General features: G+C 38.7%; 1 protein-coding gene across 1 annotated transcript in view; it reads right to left on the reverse strand.

Moving 5' to 3' along the window:
• LOC113620125 (receptor-type tyrosine-protein phosphatase delta) overlaps positions 1-25,376 on the reverse strand; it is a 194,647-nt gene that overhangs the window by 54,139 nt on the left and 115,132 nt on the right. Inside the window, exons 17-18 of the mRNA XM_027105857.1 lie at positions 19,869-19,992; positions 5,481-5,656 (exon numbers count right to left, since the gene is read on the reverse strand). Of these exons, the coding sequence (XP_026961658.1) occupies positions 5,481-5,656; positions 19,869-19,992 (300 nt within the window). The remainder of the gene's footprint in view (positions 1-5,480; positions 5,657-19,868; positions 19,993-25,376) is intronic.

A 25,376-nucleotide genomic window follows, 5' to 3' on the forward strand; every position in this document is an offset into this window, starting at 1 on the left:
ACAGAAGCAAGTGTGACTATGTCTCCAGCTCACTGTCACTCTCTGTTGGGGTAAATTTACCATGGTGACATTCGAGGAATGGAGAGGACATAGGAAGAGTGAGTGATCTTTAGGTCAGAAGTGCTCTACTGGCCAAGCATCAAGTTTAACTCCCTAAACTATTACCATAGTGTAGTTAATGCCAACCTGGTCCCTTTGGGCTTGACAGCATCTAACCTCCATTCATTAGTACAAACCACCATATTTACTGGAGCAGGGGCTTTCCTCTTCCTGGCCTAAGGTAAGTCATGATGCACAGAACATTGGATCTGCTCTAGCAATGGATGCCATCAACTGGGTTGTCTGGTTCTCTACTTGGGAACAGAAGATGGGATTTAGAGAGTTGGGAAACCAAGTATAGACTTCTTCACTTGTAATTCTATGCTTTTACCACTAATCAATGTGGTCCACATTGGATGACAGTTCAAATCATGTCCCATTTTTTGGGTGTCAAAATTTCACTCCCATCCTTGACATTTATAGCACTAAGTACCACCACAATAATCGCTCTTTAAGTGAATCAACTCCCACTATAAAACTTGCAAGACATGAAGCAACAATAAGTGTCAACTATGGGAACTGACTGAAGGCAGGCTGGGAAGACAAGTGAAAGCCAACTATCCCTTAACTTCGGTGAAGCCATTTCACCCTCTAACACTACTCAAGGCTGCTCAAGAATTTGTCAGCCGTGGGTGTACACGTTCCCTCTGTCTTGTATACCTCGAGATGGGCAACAAAGTTGAAGAGAAACAGCAAAAAGCAGATAGATAAAGGAAAAAAAAAAAAAAAAGTGAACAATCACCCACTAAATAATAGAGCTTCCTGGACTAGGAATCACCTTGGCAAATCCTACCTCAGAGACTCCAATTCTTCAAGTGAGGCTTGCCAACCATGTGTCCCAGTTGCCCACAAATAACACCCTTGGAGTGGAAATCCCAGCTGTATACATTTTGCTCTCCTACCGGTGCTTCATTTTTTCCGAACTTTTTCTTCCCTCCATGTGGTTGCCCAAACCAATTCATGTGCTTATTGGCATGTTATGAAACATGGAAACAATTAGAGACCACATTCTGGGGCAGAAGGATGACTCGCTGCAGAATCAATGAACTCTGCAGAACTTGAGAGGATTTGGCAAAAAAGATGGAAACTGTGGAATAAAACCCACTAACCGTACCTCATGTCACACAGTATACAAGGCTTTAAACTGATCTGTGCCTTTTCAGGCAGCAATCAAACTTTACCTTCAAAATCTCTAGTTTCTAGCTTTATATATATATATATATATATATATATATATATATATATATATATATATATATATATATATTCATTCTAATGAAACTCAAAGAAAATATTCAACTTACACATTTTCTCTTCAGGGTTGATAAGTGGTGAATGTACAACCGTGGAAATAGTCTCCTGATTTAAGTTTGGGATTCCTTCAAGGCCACATTTGAGGGAGAGTGATGGCATTTGAAAAATCAAAGAACTTAAGTTTTCAAATGGCCACCTTAAGCCCTAAGCCATACCTCACACTTGTAAAGGGCTTCTTTAGCCCTCCAAATGCTAAAAATGGTCACTTCTCTAACTAAAGACCAATGAAATGTCTAACACATGCTAATGAACCCAGTATCCTTTTGCTTGAGTGAACTATTCTAACTCAGCAAAGGTTACAAGCCCTGCTGCTGTATCAACCACAGAGAGATGGTGAGGGTGAGCCTTGGTACAGAAGAGGGTGGAAAACACAGGAGGTAGCTTTTAAAGGGAGCGTTCCCTAGCATCACCAAATAAAAAAGAATGAGGAAGGAGAATGAAAAACCGAACCAGAAGGAAATGTGGTATCAAGAATATATTATATTTAGTGATAATTATTACTACATGTAACTCGTGTTGACATTACTCACTATTTTCATACTGTATTCTTCAAGATATGTGAAAGTGGCAGCCAGAATGTTCTATTGTGGTCTTTTTGTAGACTGATTAACACATTCCCTGTGTCAGGGTCTCCATTCGGGAGATTCTGTCAAAGGCAAGTGCAGAGGAACCCCACGTTCTGAGCTACACTCTCCTCTTGACTAGGATGCATGGTTGTGCCATCCTGGGGACAGTGGGCACATTTCGCCATGTGCAGTGACTCTAAGTTTGGTTAGGATTCATTGTCAACCATAGAGAAACAAACTCATTTCATTTGGGAACAAAAATTGAATTATTTGGAAGCCAGCTTTAGGGGAGACTAAAGTTATAATGGTAAAGCCTCCAACTTCTCTATCTCAACCAAAAAATAATAGTGTAGACTCAGAGCCACCGTGTCACATTCCTTGTCTCAGGCAATACTCACAATAACCATAACCCTTTCACGTAATCGAAAAAGGAGAAAGGAGACTTTGAGAGGTCCCGCAGCTTGCCCAATGTCTCATAGCTAGTATGCACTAAAGTCAGGATCTAAACACAGACATTTGACCTCAAGGCACCCCTACCTGGAACTATGTCAGGCAGCTTCCGCTAGTGGTGGTGTCCCCAGGGAGTTCTGTGTAATATCATGCTATCTTCTCTTCCCTTTCCTTTTCCTTTCTCTTTCCCACTCCAGTTAACAGGTATTCCTGCCTACTTGTAATACACGGAAGTGTTTACGCGCACACACACACACACACACACACACACATACCTCTTTTTTCAGCAAGCCAAGGGGATGAATATTATTTCAGGAACCTGAGCCTTCATCCAAATAATGAAATTTCAAGCTTCAGCCCTTGGAGAGGTGATTTGTGTAAACTACCTGGACCTCCTCTCTTTATAAGAGGGACTACAGGCTGTTTCTAAGTAAAGCCAGGCTAGTTCCTATGTCTACTTTGAATTTGGCTGTTGGGAATTGAGTCCCCAGGTCAGCCCACATAACTCACAAAGTTCCCCAGGTATGGAGCTGTATATTTCAGCAACAACTAACCACTATTTATAACACTGTTTTTATAGCAAAATTTAATCTATGTTCTTGTTTTGAGAATCCAGGAATGCTTTCCGCTTCCTCCCTGGGACTTCGGTGGAAACAGCAAGTGGACAGGGGAAAGGTGGAGTGGAGGATGTGAGGCAGGAAGATGAAGACAGGGTGAGATAATTTGAAGGACCAGGGCTTTGTTAGCTCTCTCTAGGGCATTTGGTCCCTTATTCTCAAGTGTTCTAGACTGGAGAACAAATGCCTTTTTGGGCCTTGGGGGTCAGGGTTCATTTGTATGATTAGGCTGATGATGGTTGAGATTTCTAAATATTGGCTTTATGCACGTCATCATAAGTTTGGGTATAGGCTGAACCACCGCAGAATAAAAATCAGAAGACAGCACTTTACTTGGCCTCCTCAGGTCATTTAACAAAGGAGAAAGGTAACTTGCAAGAGCAAAGAGTAATTAATGAAGAGAGCAAACAGAGGCTCATTTAGTAACTTCCAAATAAGTTTCTCTGTCTGAGGTGGGAAAAAAAGGTAGCCTGCAACATAAAGATAAACTGTAGGTATTTAAGTCACAATGCCTTCTGCCAAGAATTGCTCATTACCATCAGATGTTGCACTGGCAGTGGGGCCAGTTAGAACTAATTTTATTATTAGAAGCAATTAGGGAGAAAAGGGGCAGAATTCCATTCAGTTATTTCAAAACAAGTTTCTGTGCATGGCTTAATGAAGGCCTGCAGTGTCAAGATAAAAATGTGTGTTTTACTGAAAACAGCTTTTGCAAATGACTGCTTGTTACCAGCCAGTATCTCCAGGCAGAACAGTCCGAGTAGCTTGGATTTACATGTGTGCTGTAATATAACAGTTCAGCTGTCTCCGCTTCACAGAAGTGTTAACAGACAGTACGGCCTGGTGGGTAAGCACAGATGTTGTGGAGACAGACTGTCTTCAATTCCTCACTCTGACCTTGGTAACTGAATGAGCTTAGGTGACCTTCTGGAATGTCCTGGCCTTACTCATATATAAAGTGGAAATCACAGAAGTGTTTATCTCATGGGTTGTTGTAAAATATCAATGTATCCGATACATGTTAGGCATTGTTAGAATGATTAACGATTATATCCAATAATTATTTGGGCGGGGGATTGTTAAAAGCAAGGGCTTGCTAGATAGGGGTTACCCTGAGTACAAGTCAGTAATGGATCTATTTACATCCATTTTGAATGGCATTTGCATGTAAAGTATAACACAGAGACGTCTTCGCAGCCATCAAAGTTTTTATCTAAATTCTTTTCAGACAATATTTCAATATTTCTGTAGAATTCACATTTTGAAAAGACCTGATTGCTTTTTAGGTTTGCTAAACAAGTTGTGTACTATATCTATTGATTTCCCAGCTTTAAGGTAACAGCTGGGACTTTTTATATTTTCCTAAGTCTGAGCTTTTCCCTTATGAATCTCCTGAGCAGCTTCCAACCCCCTTCTCATATACATACTGGGGCTAAGAGAAACTGCCATGTATTGAGCTTAGGAGAACATTGAAAAAATCTCAACTGTCACACAACAAATGGGGAGCTGGGCTTTGGCTTCCTTCTAAATATCCTTTTTGATAGTACTGTGACCCCAGTGAACGAGCCCTCTACCAGTGGTTTCAAACTCTGCCCCGAAGGCCCCACACAGTGAGAGTATGCGCTGTCTTCAGTGATCTGTCAGAGACTTACTTGTTCCTTAAATTCTCAAGGTTACAGATTGATTTTCATCAGATGGCTACGATATTCACTTGGCATATTCACTTGGGAATATGGCATCCTGCTTACCCATTATGTTCTACTTTTGCAAATCAAGAGCATTTAACTAATGTGCCATGCTCCATAATACTGGACCCATATGATGAATAAAACTCCTTTCTTGGACCTTACTAAGCAATGACTCCATTATTAAAATCTATTCATTTTGGAGAAGGCTAAACTAACAAAATGCCCTCTACACATTTATGTGTTTTCTTAGCAGTATATTAACCAACATCATTTTTTTGGCTGCCCTGACTTAATTTATGCTAATTTGAATAATTTTTAAAAAGAGCCTCTTTCACAGAATTTTAGATTTTACACTGCAGATTATGAGAAAGAAACAGTTGAAAATATTGGGAAGTACATATGGTGAGATTCTCCCCCATAGTCTGTGTGTTCTTGTTCAATGTGGATTTTACAAAGATGTCCAAGTTAATATTTATTTTTTCTAACCAAGTTGTCTACTTCTTTGAGTGCTGTTTTTTTCTTTTAGTGATCACACACATCATAACATGAGAGAATTTCCTTTTTGAAAGATGCAAAAGAATGTTAAAGAATGGTTTAATCTAAGCTGTTGATGCTCATTCCCAATTAGTGTCTATTACAAAGTCAAAGCTTAAGGACAGGTTAGATTCTGACCAGAATAAAATATGCAATGCAGGAACTATCTGAGGGAAGATTTTGAAAGGGAGAAGGTAGATATTCATCCTTACCCTGGATCGTTCTTCTAGTTTTGTCATCATAACAACTGTGGCACTCCGTTGTTCCCATATCATTCTCCAAAAGTCCCCAAATGTTTCGGGGAGAGATCCCTGTGTTGCAATATAGGCATTTTGTTTCCTATAGCCATCTATGTAGTTGGCATTCACATAGTCACTTCCTGGGATTCCTGTAAAACAAGGAGTGTTATTCAATGAGGTGAACATATCACAAGAGGAAACAGCCTGGGACATGCCCTAATGACAATGTTATATTAAGAGGAGTCACACTATATTAAAGTTTGGGTTTTAAACAAGATCAAAAATAGGTCTTATTGGGACCATTACGTTAGAGTAATGCAATGTTTGTATTTATCATGTGACAAAGTGGACTCCAAAGAAAAACACAACCAATTGTCCATAGGATGCCTTTTCTCTCACACGCTGTCTGTTTTCTCCATTGCATCAGAAAAATATAGCTTGCAAAGGAGGATAAACAATTATCTGGTCACTTTCCTCACTCATTCTCTTCTTCGTTTCCAGACAAAAACCAACTACAATAATGCCTGAGCCTGTAAATGCAATATAGGGTGGAACATGTCATAACAGTGAAAAATTCTTTCCAGATTTAGCTAAGAGGAAACTCATATATAAACTCTTTTAATCCTCACAACAACTCTGTGAAGTTCTGTCATGATCTTCCTTTCACAGAGGTGGAAACCGAGGTGCACAGAGCTTGCTGACGCTGGTGGAGTCTGGTTTAATTATAGGCAGGCAGTCTGCTACATCTGTGTCTTAACCTCTGTAGGGTACTGCTTCTCGTTTAAACCTCAACGGGTTGTTGTATCACATGAAATCTCTCCTTGGATTATGACAACTGCCTCCTAATTGGTTGTTCCGCTTCTGCTTTGTCCTTTGCAGTCTGTTCTCTATCTAGTATGAGAGCAATTTTTAAAAATATATTTCAGACGCTGTAATGTCTCTTCTTCAAAGCCAACAATAGCTTCCCCTTATACTTTAAATAAAATCCAAACTCTCAACAATGGCTACACTCTGGCTAAACTCTGTACTAAACAATGGCTAAACTCTGTACTCTCCAGACTCATCTTGTCCCACTCACCTCCTCGCTTTCTAAACTCTAGATGCTGGCCTGCTTCTAGATGCTGACTTTGTTAGAAAACATTGCTAGCTTAGTACCCTCCCACATCCTACAACACTCTCTGCCTCGTTCCCATCGGAAAACACTCAGCCTCCGTCTCAGAAGGCCTGCCCTTGATACCCTGGGACCTAAGAACCCTCTTGGCAACTCTTTATATGACTTATTACACATTGAAATTACATATTTAGTTGTTTGTTAACTTGCTTATTGCTTGTTTTACGTGCCTCTAGATCTTTTATTCACCTTTGCTATCCCTAGTGACAAAAAGAGCAAATTTTGTGCTTCCGTTCCAACATTTAATAAGTAGCACCGCTGTAATGTAATACAGATACTCTGATTAAAAGTCTAATTTTCCTTCAGCACAACAGCTTTAAAAGGGGTATGGGGTGAAGTTTGAGTTTCTTTCAAGAAGAGTGGCTGGAATGATTAAGAAAATCAAAGCTATTCCTTATGAGAAAGGAATATATATTATAACCTGGCAAAAAGACAGGGGTTGGAGATAAGAGCTGCCCATAAGTGTCTGAAGAGAGGTTGAAGTTTACTATGTTGAGACCCAAGTCTTTCAGTTCTGAAGGATGTAACTACAGAGAGGTGAATTTCATCTCCAGTATAATAAAAGTCAGAATCAGAAAGGGGATAGATTTCCTTCAGAGGTAATGAGTTGCCTATCCCTGAAGGGGAACAAACACTTTACAGGGAGGTAGCAATAGAACCTGTACATGGTCCCTTCTTACTCTGGGAAAATATTAGTCTTGGATTTATTAAAAAAAAAAAAAAAAGAATATTTTCTTTATAATGGAACATATGTTCCCAAGCTAAGATTACTCTATTTCACTGATTGCCACTTGCAATTACTTTGACTGCTTTTCTGATTCCAGTTGTAAAACTGATCCTCTCAAGAAAAAGTAATGAAAGTCAGATGGAAACTGCTGGGCTCCAAGATGAACACATGGATATGGAATACCACCAGCATTAGTGAAAAGCCTTTTGAGCAAAAACTGAAATGCACGGTTGGTTGTAACATTATTCATCTATTATAGCTACTCAAGAAGCAGTTGGGGTTCTGGCAGCCCTCTGTTGATAAAGATCCTATTCCTCCCTGACACCAAATTACTGTAGATTCAGAGGACAGTTTAAATAAAGTCCTCAGGTTACAACCACTGGGGAAGCACGCACATCTACATGTCCACAGGATTTGGTTCTGAGCCACCAATGAGTCTATATTATAATACAGGAAAAGCCCACTTTAAATAATTTAATTTAGCAGTTAACATTAAAGAATTGATAGAAAGAATTCTGGCTAAGAGCCTCACTCCGCTACCAAAATACAGAAAACTTTTTTCCAAGAAAACTCAAAAATGGAGAAATCTGGTTTAATGACTCAGAAAATGCATCAGCTGGGCACTATGCCATTTTTCTCTCATCAAGGATGATAACAAATGTGTCTGAACAACACATCTGAGGACAGAGGAGGTGGGTGTGAGACTCATATCTAAAGGAGGGGAATCAGAACTATCCTATATTCTTGCATAAATTTTAATCAGTTATTATGTAATGCATTGGTTTTTGACATATTGCTCAAGTTTGAACAATAAGTCGTTATATTTTAGGGGGAATAGGTTGATACTGAATAATGGTCGCATTTTCCAGGGATAAAAATACAAAAATTCTGCCTGAAAACTATTAGGCACCTGGGATCCATACTGTATCACCAAATACTTTAAGAATTTGGGACTTGATATTCTGGAAAGAAGAGAATTGAAAACAATAATTCAATACCTAGGAGAGCTAATTGTTAGGCTCAAATTTATATCCGGAAAATAGTGTGAGGCTCCTCTTCTATTTTGACACTTGTCTGTAAGGAGGTAGTACCTGGGATAAAAGCCTCCTGGCAAATCCCTTTACACACTCTGGCAAAAAGACACTTCCAGTAAGTTCTCTCATATGTCTTTTGCAATGTGGAGATGTGAGAGATGGCTATGTTCTCTAGAAGCTCTAAGGCCTAATGTGTCCTATATTCATACAACCCAACATAACAAGCTGTGTAGAAAGAGGAATGAGAAAAGATCTGAGAAATGGTGGTGGCTTGCCCGTCTAAAAAATATTAACCCCATATCAGAATCTGAAATTAAAGAGCAGTGTATTTCAAGTAGATGGGACCTCAATTTTCAATGCGATATATTTAGAACAATTTTTCAATCAATCCCAATGAAAAAAAAAATACTATGCTGGCTTTCCACTAATGCAACACTAATCAGCATGCAGTACTGATCCAAGAGAAGTGTGTGAGAATTCATTGAATTCTTCTGGGGCTAGGATGAATGGAAATCTAAGTTAAAATGCAGAACTGAAAGAATACAGGATTACTATAAATTAGCTGATTCCTTTTATTTCTTGGAGTCAAGGAGACTTTTGTCCAAAACTATGGTAATGGTGTGCCTTGCCTTTTTTTTTTTTTTTTTTGAGGGGCAGGAGTTATTAAAATAACAAGAGCATAAAAAACATGTCTGAAGCTCATCATAGGCAGAATCTTAGGATTGGCCCTGCTGTAGGATTGTCTCTTGGACAGTTGGTCTTAATGTCATTGTCCAAGAGAAACAGCTTAGATCTAAAACTTGCTCTTCCTAGGCATCCATGGCTTTACTTCATTTATAAAAGTAAGTTTTCATGATTTCCTATGTATTGTTTCATGTGTATTCTCCAATTAATAAGTCACGTAAACAGTTCCAACACCAATAATAATTGTTCATCATTCTAATCTTATAAGTGAGAATACTGAGGCTAGATCTTGACTTTATATCGTACCCCACAATATTCCCCATTCCTGTGTTATAGTCTATTTCATCAGTTAATGGACTGTTATTTCTTGTGGTGCTTAAAACTATTACTTACATGCTTTATACTGGGTCTTTGTGTTTTGGGCAAACTAAGAGCTATAAAACTCAAGGCTTTAACAGATACTGTGATGAGGTGAATGACTGGTAGAACTGGGCTTCTGTGTTCTTCATGCACAGCGAGCCATAGCAAACAGCTATTCAAACAGGGATGGGTCAGGTTTAGGCTTTCATTTTATTCACTGGGAATTGCCAGTTACAGCTTTCAGTGGAAAACTTAGCCTGGACATGAAGTTTGGGCTCCCCTGTTTCTCTGTCTGAAAAACTTTGAGAATTTATCATGAGTTCAACATGCAGGGGTAATGCCATTTTGCTTCATTTAAGCATGGGATTAACACTTTAGGGCTTCATAATAATGTTCCCCTGTGTGTTTGAATATTAACAAAAGGAGAGGAATCCTCGGAAAGATAAAGCTACTAGGTTTGAAAGAATATTCGTGATGAATAATTAACTCATACTGAGAAATGCTTTAAAACCTCGAAAGCATGTTGAAATGTCAAAGAATACACTATCTGAGCTGTTTTGTCATGCCTGGGTTAAAATAAGTTTTTATTTCCCCTTGTTAATTTTATGAGAACTAATTGGGTCATGTGGGTCCAGTTAAAAAAAATAAACAACTCGCTTTGCATTAGCTTTTTCAGGTCAGCAGATAATTTGATTTGAAAAGATTTCTCTTGTCGAGAGGTGTTTAGAATTATAAAAATTTAATAATGAAGGCCTTAGCTCTGATGTTAAGTGAAAAAAGCAGGACCCAAAATAGTACATGAATTATTTTATTGATGTGAAATTAAGTAATCATAAGGGGTAAGTGTGTACTTTTGTGTCACCCCACACTGGAGGGTAAGTCATATGTGCCTCTTGGAACAATACTAAGCACATGCTAAGGCTTTATAGAGAAATTGACCGGGAAACCAGAACTCCAGTCTAGGGCAGCATGCTGGGAGGTTGCTCTTTGACATTTGGGCAGTCCGTTCAACTTGTCCAGACCTATGACTGCTTATCTGCTAAACAAGGTGCGTTGGACAAATTGATTCCCTCAAGTCCCTTTGAGTTCTAAAATAAGATGTCTCTCTGTGGTATTCTTAACCTTCTTGGATTCAGAAATCTCTGTGAAGATTTTAAGATAAATAGAGGCTTTGTGGCTCTCAGATTAGGTAGGAACATGCTCTGATGATCGTTCAAGCTGATTCCTATTGCTTCTACCTCTGATGTGCTGAGAGGAGATTTTTTTGGTGTGATTGATACTTCAAATCTTGATTAGAACCTGGTGGGATAAAAAAATAAACAAATTCAAAAACAAGAGGAGGGGGTAGGACTAGGCTAGTACGCAGTCTATTCAGAAAAAGCAGCTTTCCTTGAATTGTGGAGGCGAGAATCAGTAAGAGGCAGCATCAGAGGGAAGGGAGAATGCCATCCAGGGCTCCAGAAGACAAACTACTACAGCATTACAGAGCTGGAGATAGACCTCCAGTTCACTGGCTGACTCTGTTCCAACTTACAGTGTGGCATCAAAACTCCAGCACTTCTGTTTCCTTTCACTCTGCAAACGCTTTGTGAAGTTTGTGTCAAAAAGAAATTGTTTTTTTTGTAAGCCAGTTTATTCCCTGTTGTAAGATGGAAGTACTCGGGATCCACTAGAGCACAAAAGCTATCTTTTATTTAGTAAATAACATCTCCACCACTTCAATACACAAATAAAAAGAAAAACTCCAACAACAATGAATTTCCAGTTAAGACCTAGATTGTAATTTTTACAACCCACAATGCAGAAAAAACTGTTGACTTTGTTTGCTGACACTGGCAAAACTAGAGAACAGAAAATAGAAAAATGAAATCCAATAATAACTTACTAGAAAATTTATTTGATTTCAAGGGACCCAGGCCTTCTTTCTCCTTCACTTACACCATGGCAGCCACCCACAGCTGCATCAGAACTAGCAAAATGAAGGATTCTCTTCGCAACATACCAGAAAAAACTAACGCTTCTTGCAAAGGCACAGTGTATTATCTGCTAAAGTTTCCCCGGATGTGACTGCAGTTTGGCAAATGACCCTCCATGTTTCTACCGTATGTAGGACAATTTGTTTTAGAAGTGTGCGTTGCTCTGTGGGCACTGCAGCTCATCACCACATGAGTTAATGGAAGGGATACCTTTCAAAGAGCTTGTGAACCCAGCCTCCATCCTCTCGATGTTCTCCGTCCTCTGCTCTCTGGTTTTCTATTCCTCAGCATTGCTGAGGAGGCTGGGTTATGGGAGTGGCGATTGGATTGTCTTTGGATGCATTCTAAGATTAGCTACATGTGTTGGGGACTTATCAGCACTTCTGACAGAGGGAACTGATTTCTGGTTAGGGGGCCCTTTGCCCTGAAATATAAAGCAGACTTTGGGCCACTTGACTTTCAGCCAAGTCACAGAGTTTTGGTCTACTTAGCTTATGTTAATAAGGATGCAATTATTATAGGGCTTTATTCAGCAATGAAGTAGTCAAAATGAAATGCAGAGTATGACGACAGGAGCTCTGTCTGTAGGAAACTCTCAGAGCCCCAGTCCCCTCATATATATATCCTAAAATACAAGCAGCACTTTCATAACCTCCTTACCCAAAACCCCTGTGAGAGTCAAATGAGTCAATGCATTTGAAATATCTAAAATACCAGTGGATGCTAGTTATTCTTATGATCGATGTGATAAACAGAAATGAAATAAGGCTAGTCATTCCTAAATACTCTACTGACAAAAAGTAATTCTAAATCTGGAAGGCCCCTTCCTAATTCCTATATTAAAAAAAAATTAACGGAGAGGACAAAAATAATTATTTTTTAACTTCCCAACCATGTACAACCTGTGCCTATATTCTAAAAACAGAGCCATTACGCAGATGACTTAGGTTTCTCTGCAGCATCAGAGTAATGAATTGTAGATTCATTAGCACAATCTGCATAGATGTACAATACAAATGAAAAGAAAATCCCAGTAACTGAACTAAAGAAAATGGAGATAAAAAGAAACTCATAGAGCTGTCTGAGTTACTCTTTGATTAGCTTCCTGGGAACAAGAGTAAAGGAAAAAAACAACACAACTAGCCATCCCTTAAAAATGCTTTTTCTCTTTTCTAGGTAAGAAGCACCACAGGTGCAGGCTGAGGTAGGAGCTGGGGAATAACAGATCCCCACACCACTTGCTCTGCTGCATGCAGGAGAGAGATGCCACTTAAATAGAGAGTGGCAGGGACATATATACACTACCAAACGTAAAATAGATAGCTAGTGGGAAGCAGCCGCATAGCACAGGGAGATCAGCTCGGTGCTTTGTGACCGCCTGGAGGGGTGGGATAGGGAGGGTGGGAGGGAGGGAGACGCAAGAGGGAAGAGATATGGGAACATATGTATATGTATAGCTGATTCACTTCGTTATAAAGCAGAAACTAACACACCATTATAAAGCAATTATACTCCAATAAAGATGTTAAAAAAAAAAGAATTAACTTGAAAACTGAAAATGTTAGAGAAATTGAGCTAACTCAGCGCTTGATGTTCTGAACAATGTGAGAAAAATGAACTCAACCAATAATGGGATGAGATTTAGCCTTGTTTTTTGTTTTTTTTTTTTTTAAGATGAGGCATGTGTTCTAACCAACTTCCTTCAGTAGTTTAAATAGAATTTCAAGAGCAAAATAAAACAAACAACAGGTGCCCACAGATTAGTCATTAGTGTCTGGGATTGGGGGAGAGAGGAAAGAGAAAGAGAGAGAATGAGAGAATGAACCAAGAGGGAGGAAAAGGAATCATATTTATTGAGTCAATGTGGGAAATATCATGACAGCTATTCTTTACTGAGGAAAACAGTTTTAATTCTTTAATGTTAGTGCTTCATATGGAACATTTAAATTCACTATAATATAATTAAACGCTTATTAGAAAATGTTGGCTAGATGGTATTAACTGATATTCCTGTGTTTGTTTTTACTTATTGAAAATATATCAGGTTATTAGATATGGCCTGTTAAAAAAAAAAGATAACTCACAGCATGGATAAGATGTGAAACTGGAGAATGTTACCATGTGCTGACCGCTGTGTTAAACAAATCGGTAGAGATTTACCTTTCAACACTATACAGAAGCTAAGACAGGACTTAAACGTAGAGCACAAGTGTAGTGGCAGATGGTGAACTGATAGTACAGGGAAATATCAGTAGTTTCTTCTCTTTACTTTTTAAATTTAGATTTATCTTAGGGGCAGTGATTCCGTGAGCTGCTTCCTCATTTTAAAGGGGCTAAATTGCGCATCTCACAGATAATGAAGTTGTTGTAACATCATCTATATTATTTACAGTTGGAGTTGTCTTGAGTTGCTCCTATTATATAAATCAAACAGCAGATGATACATTTTGGATTTCCATTTAAAAGAACACATTCTTCCTCTTGTTGAAATTTGTAACGCTATTATAGGTCTCATTTCCATGTATCAAGCACCAATATTTTCTTTTGCTTCACAGAGTGCTGCAAATATATGCAGCTTTCTCATTTGGATATTATTAATTTTCCCATAGATCATATGCAAAAGAAATTCCATCTGTGGATAAAAGGATCTATCAATAGTAGTAACAAAATTCATAACAGCAATGATAACTTTAATAGTTCCCAATATTTATTAGGCATTTTCTTTCTGCCAAACACTCATCTAAAGGCTTTACATGCATTAATTCATTAAATCCTCCTAATAATTCTAGGAAGTAGGTATTACTATTAATTCTATTGCACAGATGAGGAAACCAAGGCACAGTAACTTGTCCAAACAATCTCTTCAGAAGCAAGATGATTTAATAGGAAAGTAGTTCTTGAAAAATACACAGGCCCTTGTAGGAAGGTACCTCTTCATTATAGAGATGAAGTGAATAAACATATTTATGGTTTGAAACTAAATATATTCCCCCAAAACTAGAAAAAAATAAAACAAACCCATATTTTACTAAGCTGCCTTTATCAGATTAACAAGCACTGGTGTTAAAAAATGCATATGGCATGAAGCGCTTTATTCTTTGTCATTTCTAACTCTTTTAGATAAAACCATTTAAACCTGGCGCAGTAGGAGAGACACACACCAGCCAGTAATTCTATTTGAGTAAAGCCTCTGGATTAAATGTGTGGGCTTTTTTTTTCCCCTCAAAAGAGTAATCTCTTAATGTCCAAGATTTAATATTTATCTATGATCCCTGGATTTAGAATCAACCTTCAGAATTTTCAGAATAGCAGGAAGGATCTTATACATTCTCATTTTAGGAAGAACTAGAACAAAAGACACAAAGTCAGGGGCCCTTAAACTGGAGAATGGGCTTGCAAAGAGATTGTATGTCTGTGAACTATAGTATGCAGATAAAGTGTGTAGGTGCCTTTTCTTTGCAAGTGGGATTTAAAATGTTCGTCAGATTCTCAGAAGGAACAAGCTCCCCCCAAAGGGTTAACTGAACTAAGTTACATGCCCAAGGTCACATAGCTGCTAAAACTGGGATTTAGTTTCTGTCTTCTTATTTCGCATTCTTCCTAAGATACCTCAAAAAGTAATATGAAACAAATAAAAAAAAATCCACCAGAAAGTCATTTATATATCGCTTATTCTTTGGAAAAATTCACTTTGACGGAAGTCTAAGAACACAGTTGAAGACCTCTGGCTCTAAGATTTCTATCATAAGTGTTTCACAATGTATATTTCAAAATTCCTAGACAGTCATCCCAGCCAAAAAGGCAGTTTTTGAATTAGGTTGATGTGTATAGGCTCGGCCAGTATGATTCAAAGGTGGCTACAGTCTTAAGTGACCTATTGGAGAAGAGAGGCTTCTTGAGTCCAACTGACTCATGTTAAAATTTTGGCTCTGCCAGTAACTAGCTAATGATTATAAACAAGTTACTTGACTTTTTAAAGTTTAACAGTTTCCTTGTCTATTAAATTGGATGATAACAACTAGCTTTTGAGGTTGTTCTGAACACTATAAATAACAACTATACATGATTTTATACACTGTGTATAAAAATCTATGACATGATGCCCAACACATGGTAAATACCAAGACAGTCATGTCTATCATAACGTCTTGTCTTTGTTGTTGAATTTAAAAGGAGGGTTTTAAATTTTGCTCTATATTTAGGCCTGGCCAATGATTTTAAAAAATTCCATGTCAACATGACTTTTAAAGTGAAATGTTAATTATAATCCTACTAATAGAAATGTAGTACTGGCAGCAGTGAAGAGTAATTCTATTTTACAAAGAAAACAAAACAAAACTTTTTTTATCTAGGACTGTAATAGTTAGATTGAATTTTTGATAGTTACAAGGCAGTACAATTAATAATCTACCACTAATTGATATTCCTGAGTTTAAAAGAAGTTGAAGATACATAAAAAGATATTTGCGCTAAGTAGATCACCTGTGAGGGACAGATGTAACGTTCTGCAATTGTAGGACTCTGATGCATTTGGGTCACTGATGATTCCCCCTTTTGTGTCACTGCCTCAGAAAAGTTAGGCCATAAAGAGGGAAATGAAATATTTAATGTGAAGTTTGTGTCATCCATGATACCAAATGATAAAATGGACTTTTTAGGTAAAAAGGCAAGGCTGGGTGTTCGGAACCATGCTAAGCTACTTAGTTACAGTCACATTCTGTATCAGTAGGAGAGCAGTGTGAGTGATGTGGGCCTATGGAAGCCTGGATTGAGGAATCAGAGGAGCTCAATTCTAATTTAAGCTATATTAATTGTTCACCTTTTACACTGAGAGAGTCAGGGCTGATTCTCTGTTTGAGCTCCAGTTTTCTCATCTCTAAACATGGATACCTATCTGTATCAAAATATTTATAGTGTTGCTTCATCAGACTGTTGTGAGTACAGTAAATAAGATAGCTGATATGAAAACTACATAGAGCTAACTCGTATTAGAGAACTCAAAAGTAAAAGATATTAGCACTGGGGAAACTGATACTCAGAGAAGTCAAGGTTACATTAACTACTTAGTGACAGAGCTGTGACCCAAACTTGCTTTTCATCTTTTGGTTTGTCCATTTCTCTTTTTGTACTTTAATAAAAGTATACTTTCTGGACAACTTTGGCATCTATAAGATTAAGCATATTATTTTATTCACATACAAATGTTAGTTTCCATTTAGTCTTCTTTGACAACATTTATCTTAAATCATTAAAATAAATCCCATCACCCCTTTTTTTTAGTAATTACTATTCTCTCTTAAGAACTGCTTAAACATGTTGGGATCCCAACAGTAACTGCATTGGTCAAAAATTCAATTGTATTTTCATACTGCTTACTCTCTAATTCAACAATTGTGAACATTTTGTAATTAGGACTCTCTTGAATTTATTCTGCATTTTCCCCAGCATACATAAAATAATTGTCATTCGGAAACACGTCATGAAGTATCACTATTTTCAAGGGGTTCAGTAAGCACGTCATGAAGTATCACTATTTTCAAGGGGTTCAGGTGCCCATACACAATTCCTGATTCTTTTAAGTTTTTCCCTTGTCATCTTTCAGTGGAAGTATGTTAAAAGTTTTGCTCTATTAAACCAAGATAAAGACAACACGAGTCACTGTGGCAACACCCAGTTTTTTCTTTAATGTCATCAGATCACTCTGCAAAGTAATATGAAGAGAGCGATCAGAACCACTGAGAGAAGGACAACAACAAAAACGCCCCAAATAAAACACTTAACCACAGTCATGTACGTTATCACCACGGGTAGAACCCAAAACAAGCACGTTACATTTTATAAATTGTGCATGAAGTCACTTAACATTTTAATATACTTTAAAAATCTGGCTCTGTGTTATCAAAGCTCCCTTTATAGGAGAAGCCTCAGTTAGTGCTTCTGTGGTTCCAGTTGCTGGTATTTTTTCTGCGCTTAAGATATAGGATGATTGCTTTTCCCCTTAAATATCTGCTGGCTAGGGCTTAGTCAAAGATAAAATGCTGTTCATGGTTGTAATCTAGATTAAAGCTCTCTGTATAGCCCATAAACTTCAATTAAATGCTTCTAACCTTTTGCATAACACTTAAAATTGAAAAACTTTTAGTTTCTAGGTCATCTCTAGATTTAGGGTATATTTGTGGGCACAGAGCTATAAAAAGGCAGGTTTTAGTGTGATTCAACTGCTTTGGCTCTTATACTGTAAAAATAGCATAGGAATGAAATGTACATAGTTTCCAACTATCATAATAAAGGTACAAGGAGGAACATTCTTTGTCCTTCGACATACTTTACTGTTAAGTTGGTGGAAAATAACAGGTTAAGGAAAATAATGACAAAGCAGGGAAAAGTACACGGAAGTGGTAGTACCGAATGACCTAATTCTGAGTGGAAACGATGCTACAATACAGCAAAGGCAGAATGACAAGTTCTCTAGCCAAGATCATGCCAACTGGGTTCTCAATTTACATTCACTTATTTTATTTTTATAATTTACCTTGCTTCACTAATGACAAAAAAGATTTCTCTCCTCTATGTGTGACTTGGTTTAGTTTCTTATTTACTATGGATACGATTTACGAGACTTCAGACAAGAAATTGCTACTATAGTTTTTTACATTTTAAGATGGGAGATAGGTAAAATGTAAACCCTATATGCTAATCATCCACATATACCATTTACAGTTTTTAAACAGGACCTCAGAAGAAGCAACTACCTATTTGACACTATCCTGCTTGAACTAGCATTGGGGGAACTCTGATGAAACTGATCAATTTTTTCAATATGGAAAAAAGTTAACTCCTGAACACCTAGCATCTTTAATTGGCTCAAAAAGGGATCAAGCCATTTTCCAACATCAAAAGTAAAATCGATTGTGAGAATTTTACAAAATATATCTATGCCACATAATACCATTTTGAGAAACGGGGACTGAGGTATGGACTTGCTCAAATGCCACACGGTCGTTCTTATTCCTCCAAAATTGGAATTCAATGTGTTGTTGCCTTTGGTGCTGACTGGGAAAGCTAAGCAGAGTCTCACTTTCAAATTAACTTTGGATACTAGGGAGGCAGGTAGGACTTGGTCAGAGTTATGAGATAAAGTGGTGGTCATCATAGATTTCAGAAGCAGAAAAAAGGGAAACAGCTTGAACTGTTACTTGCTATACAAGCTATACTTGAACAGCTATAGATGAAAATGTTTCAACTGTTAAGGTACTAAAAAGGTCCGGGTCTGAAGCTGGTATTATTTAATGTTTTATAAAACATCGGGAAGAGGGTAAGCAGTGACCTTTCAAGTATGAAAAAGCCACAAAGCTCTTCTGAATGCCAGTGAGGATGAATGTGGTATGTCGCAGTCGGTAGTCCAGGTTAGGATTTAAGTGACATTGTAAACTACGTTCTAAGGAAAGCAATCCAATGCACTACCATGGCCATAAAAGACTAACAAAATGCTGAGTGCTGAACATGAGCTCCTAAGTGTCTTTAATATGCCATGTGAGAAGGATTTATTATTGGAAAGGGGTGAATGGATAATACTCTCATGAATCCTTCAGAGAAGCTAGGTATACTTGAGGAATAATCCTCATCTTCTAGGAGCCATCATTCCTTCTGGAATAAACTCCTTACTACTACAATTGTGAGAGAGATTACCAAGCAGTCCACAAATTAGATGAGCTAGACATTTCTAATGTGCTTAATTTTTATTAATCGTCACATCACCACTCCTAACTTTTTGGCCGTTCCTAGTGGTTATCCAGAGTTATTGACAAACAAACCCCTCACCATTTTTAAGTAACAGTCTATGGGCATCTTCCGACAGTCACCTGTTTATTCATAACCATCAGCAGCCATCAGTAAAATGGGCAACCTCAATTTGCTTCCCCTATATAAACATGAACTGCATTATGAAATCTTTCATCCAGGGTAGAAGCAAGAAGGTAATGAGGAATGCCCTTGTGTTACATGATGTCAAGGATATTGTGTGCTCAAGGACTGGTATATTTGTATGAGAAAGAAAAAGTGAGAACAAGCAGCGCCTAAATCTTTTTTTTTTTTTTGCGTTATGCGGGCCTCTCACTGTTGTGGCCTCTCCCGATGCGGAGCACAAGCTCCGGATGCGCAGGCCCAGCGGCATGGCTCACGGGCCCAGCCGCTCCGTGGCATGTGGGATCTTCCCGGACCGGGGCACGAACCCGCGTCCCCTGCATCGGCAGGCGGACTCTCAACCACTGCGCCACCAGGGAAGCCCCAGCACCTAAATCTTAAGTAACTGTTTTCATAGATGGCTGAACACCTAGTTAAAACTATATTTTCACGCACATATTTAAACCCATCAAAATAAAGGTATAAATAACATCTGCATTTCCTTACCTTCTATTGCTGAGAGGAGAACTCGGGAATGATCATATGCGATTACATTTGCATATCTGTTCTTTGGTTTGTTTACTTCCAAGTTTGAATGTTCCCATGTGAACTGCTGGCCAGGGTCAATTGACTTTAAAAGAAAAACAGCACACATACATAAAATCAATACTGAATAACATCAGATTATAGGCATTTATCACAAGTAACAAACGATTTAAAAAGGAAATTCTGAAGCTACACTTCATCAAGACGACCCTAGCTGTGAAGCTGAACACTAATATAACCAGCATAAGATGAAATGATTAATCATAGGAAAAAACAGTGATAGTCACCAACACTGATTCAGATGGAAAAAAGAAATCAATATAGGTGTTCTGTTAATAGTGGAAAGGCAGGTTGGTTGTTTTTTTTTTTTTTTTTTCACTTTTCCTTCTCTGCTGCTGTAGTTTCCAAGTTACCTTGGTTCAATATTCCTTCCAGTTTTCTAGTTCTGTGAACATTATTTTATCTTGCTTACCCTTTCCTATGTGGACCTAACCTCGTTCTTTAAAGTTGACTGATCATTTACTGGATTCACTAGGCACAGGCTCTTCTTTCTTCACCTGCAGGCTTACATCTTGAGGGCAACTTAAAATTTTGTCTGTTTCTCCAAAACATACTATGACCACTATCACAAGGCAATTTGTACAATTCAAACAGTTAAGAATAACAGTAAAGAAGGGAGGTCAGTTAAATCAAATAATCTTCTTAGAATATTAATTTATAATCTAATGCAGATAGGATCTAATCGCTTCTTAAGTTATCATTATGTGTTATCATGTTTACAAAGTTTGCTTTTTATTCTTTATTTTAAACTTACTTTTTCTGATTTTTAATGTCTTTCCTTGATGCCTTAGTTCAACCAAAGTTGTTCAATAATCTAAAATAAATATTTCACAGATATAAAATAATATAAAGTTCTTTGTGGTTAAAGCAGAACCATTATTTTGAGACTGAATTCAGGCTTTGATATAAAACTCTGGGGAACTTTTTAATGTCCTGCAATGTTATGGAAATCAAAATACTTTTTCTTTCATCATAGCGTACTGACATTTTTTTAAGACATAATTTCATGGTATATGGAAATATGAGCTCAGTAATTATAGAAACATGATTTTCAATGATCAAAATCAAGTTTTCAGACATAATTAATGATAAATTAGGTTTATATACAGATGAAATTCTTTAAAAAGTAAAAACACTTTGTTATGTTCATAAAATTTTTAACAAGTTAATTTTGATACCGATATTTTCCACGCTTTTATGTGGATATGTAGAACTTGAAATTAAAATATATCCAACAGCTGGTACAATATTAAGGATGCACACATTTGTGTTAAAATGGATAGAGTTCAGCACGGTAATAAGACTCCCAAGTGTAATGAGTCAAGCCTATTAACAGTCATGAATAAGCCTCCAAACAGACAAAAATTCTCAGCAGTACAGATTGCAGCTTCTAATTTACTAAGGATTATAAAACCCTTTTTCCTTTCTTAGCCTATGCTAATCTGTATATAAACTAGTCAATCATTGAACTGTACTCAGCAAAATAATTATCCACGTCTTAGAGTCTAAAGAATAATGTAATTAGGGGTCTTTCTAGTTTGCTTTTCCAGGGAAGCTCATCACCTCCTCTGCAGAAGGTACTCCTCTCCAAGTATGCCATGAGCTAAAGGGAGTTGCAGCATTCAGATGCCTGGGTGGCAGCGCTCAAGTCAACCTTGAGCCTTCTCCACACAAAGCAGCTCCGTTCAGTGACCAAGCCTGCCTTAAAAAATTCTCAAATTCGTCCCAAATCTATCATTCCCTAAATCCCAGTCCTTCAGTATCTGATGTCTGATTGGAATCCCTTCTCTAAACTCTCACTCCAATCCATTCTTCATGCCAAAGTAGACATTCTAAAGCACAGCCCTGGATAGGTTAGGACCCTGTTTAAGAACTTCCACTGGCTCTGGGTGACCTTCCGCTTAAATTCTGGAGTCCTTAGCCACCATCCTACCTAGACACCTTTAGTCGTCTTTGCATCTACAAAGGCCTCAATAAATGGTTTAACAAATGTTTTTCAAATGAATTGAACTGATGAATAACTGTTGCTGAGAAAAGTTCATAAAGAGAAATCATGCAGTAATTCCTTCTTTTAACATGGGAGTTAGAGAACAGACTATGGAAACTGCAATGTGCAGAGCATTGCTAGTTTAACACTTTAACATTCATTATCATATGGCTTAGTAATTAAGTACGTGATCCTGAAAGTACAACTACCACTGATAATCCACCTTACACTGATGAGCATTACTGAGTACATAAGCTTCCTACACATCATTCTCTAAAATATCCCAAGAAGCTCCTAAGCTCACTGATATACAGTCACTCCTTTGGTGGAAGACCTTACTCCCTCTGATGGCCTTGTTCCTCGGATCACGATCACTCATATATGTGTAAATGGCATGCATTTAATTAGACTAATGAAACTGCATCTACCAACTCAAAGACACTGTGAACTCATGTTCATTTCCACTCTTGCCACACATTTGCAGCCATCTGCATGCTGTATTTGATACCTACATAGAAGAGTTTAAAAACCAGTAATGGAAACATAAGCTTGTATATCACATAGATTAATATGTTTAGGCTTAAAGTGTGACCCAAGAGATAAAGACCTGTAGGTAATCGGATCATGATAACAGCTGCCAGGTCATTATGCTTTACATGCAGTATCCTGTTTAATTTTCACAAATGTTGAGGTAGGTATTGTTGTTTTCTCCATTTTGCAGACAAGGAAACTGAAGTAAAGAAAGACTAATTCAATAAATTTTACTGAGGGACTTCTCTGTGGCAGGCATTTTGGTGGTTAAGTAATTTGCTCATACAGCTAGAGTCATACATTTACCCTCAAACCCAGGTTTGGGTGATTTCAAAGCTCACTGATGATTAACAGCTGGTAATTACTAGGCCACGGTGCTACTTCACTATCCAGAAAGCCACTGCAAAGTGAAGAAGCCCAACCTATGAAACAGACTTCAACATAACTATCCTTTATCCCATCAGTCCAAATGATATTTCTTTCCAACTGATCATCCTGTGTGTATGACCAGGCCACCCAAGATGGCTGTTCTCTTGCTCTCTGTACTTCCCCTGCTTGACCACTGTCTGCTTCACCTACACCCTACTCACAGGACTGACCTTCCTACATACTTGCCCCAGGCCCCAGCTAGTGATGGTTCTACTCTTTAGATCAGAACATCTCCACCTGATAGCTTATCAAAGGGGCGGTGAGGGGCACGCCCCTCTGCTAGTTTCCCTGGTAACCAACAAAGACAACCTGAAGTCAATTCCCCACATAAGTGGTAACCTCCCCTCCCGCCGTCACGAAGGCTGCCGCCCTGTTCTGCCTGCTGCTGTCTGCTGTCTGATCTTGGTGGGATGTCGCTCCAGGACCTCGCTTCAGACCTGTAAGCTCCCCCATTCATAAAACCACTGACATCTCTGTCGCCGACTCCGGGCTCTTTCTTCAGTCTTGAAGCTGGGCAAGCACAGGCCTGGCAGGCCCACGGGGGTGCAGCCCAGCAACTGGCGGAGTGGCCAGGAGACTGAGGAAACTCCCGTGAGCGCCGAGATGTGGGGAAGGAAGGACGGGGAATGGCAAGTTGTAGGGGCCGTCCACTGTCAAGTGGGGCCTGAAAGTTACGGCTGTGATCCCGGGGTGGCCGGCCACTCATGTGGGACCCAAAAGTTGTGTGGATAATCCTGAAAGTTGCGGCAGAAATCCCCGGGGGGCCGTCCACTAGTATGCGGGGGCCCGGCAGTGGCTGCCTTGATGAATGGGGCCCACCGAGAGAGTTCACAGAACTCTCACAGACACCCCAAGGCTCTTGTGGAGATATTGGCCGCCGTTAGAGTGGGAAAACAGTGGCCGCAGCTCGAGGCTGGCTGTTGGTGTTTGTATTAGGAAAGGCAAAGAGGCTGAGCTGACAGCTGAGGCGAAGGTTAACTTGAATGTTGATTCCTGTTCCTCTGAAAGCGAGCCATGTGAATGTGAGTGAATGATACGTATTACTGTCTATCACTGGTATTTGTTTAAAGTGAATTGGCTGTTTAGACACTGAAAGAAAATCCCTGAAAATGTCCAAGATGGGACTCTTTTGACATTCTAAAACTGTTTTTTTGCATATGCCCTAAGAGGAAGTTAGCTTTCCAGAGGGAATCGGTATTTCTCTTCTTGTGCCTTTGAGATGTAAATGATCTACCTGGGTTCTCAGGAACTTTAATCATCTGGTCTCTGAGAGTGAAGAAAAAAAAAACAAAGAGGCCTTTTTAAACTCTAGCAGGAAAACTGTGAAATCTCTTTGTTTGTATAGATACATGTCTATGTGTACCTTGGAAATATGTCTCTGCCTCTAAGTGGCATGGCCAAGATTGGTTTGTGGATGAGCTGTTTAATTGGATTAAGAGAAACTAAGTGCTTATATAAATTCATTGATATCTCTGTGGCTGACTCTGGGCTCCTTCTTCGGTCTTGGAGCTGGGCAAGTACAGGCCTTGTAGGCCTAAGGGGTGCAGCCCAACACTGTGTCATTCTGGGGCAATTACATAAGAAATCAAGATTTAAAAATGAGGTTGGCTTCACATGGATGATAAAGCAGATGGGATGCAGCTTGCATTTATACTCGTTTTACACGGATCAAACAAACATTGATTAAATAATGCTGACTTGTCTTTGTGCAACACATATCCATCCATCTGTATCTATCTGTCTGACTGAATGTTTAACAATACACAGCATAGGTCATTATTTTGGAGCTTGTCAGAATGCTGAGAGCAGTATACTCAGTAAAGAAGAATAACTACTGAAAGTAGATGAGGTATAAGAAGATCTTTTAGATTAAAACAAACTGGTTGAGGAAAATCAAATTTCAATTATCCATGTTAATGAGGCTAAGATATCATGGATGAATAAGACCCTAATATTCAAAACCCAATGTTTAGGCTTTTCTTAGTGCTAATGAAGACACTGTTGCTTTGCTTCTTTGTTTTCTGGCTTCTCTTGTTGAGAGCTTTTTTTTTTTTTTTCTGGTACGCGGGCCTCTCACCGCTGTGGCCTCTCCCGCCGCGGAGCACAGGCTCCGGACGCGCAGGCCCAGCGGCCATGGCTCACGGGCGCAGCCACTCCGCGGCATGCGGGATCTTCCCGGACCGGGGCACAAACCTGTGTCCCCCGCATCAGCAGGTGGACTCTCAACCACTGCGCCACCAGGGAAGCCCCAGAAGTTGATTTTCAGTTCAACCTTATAATTTTGGCCAGCCCATCTTAACCATGCATCTTCCTACTGTAAGATTAAGCTGAGTCCACCCCAATATTACTCAAAGCAATTTGAAATAAGCACCCTTTTCCTAGTGGATTCAATCATTTCTTGCTGTTGGTATTTGGTTTTCCTGAGCTTGACTCTCAGATTATCTCCGCTCATCCTTCGGTGT

Source organism: Aethalodelphis obliquidens, unplaced genomic scaffold, assembly GCF_003676395.1.
Source record: "Aethalodelphis obliquidens isolate GAN/ISIS:26980383/991018 unplaced genomic scaffold, ASM367639v1 scaffold7, whole genome shotgun sequence".
NCBI classification, from domain to species: domain Eukaryota; kingdom Metazoa; phylum Chordata; class Mammalia; order Artiodactyla; family Delphinidae; genus Aethalodelphis; species Aethalodelphis obliquidens.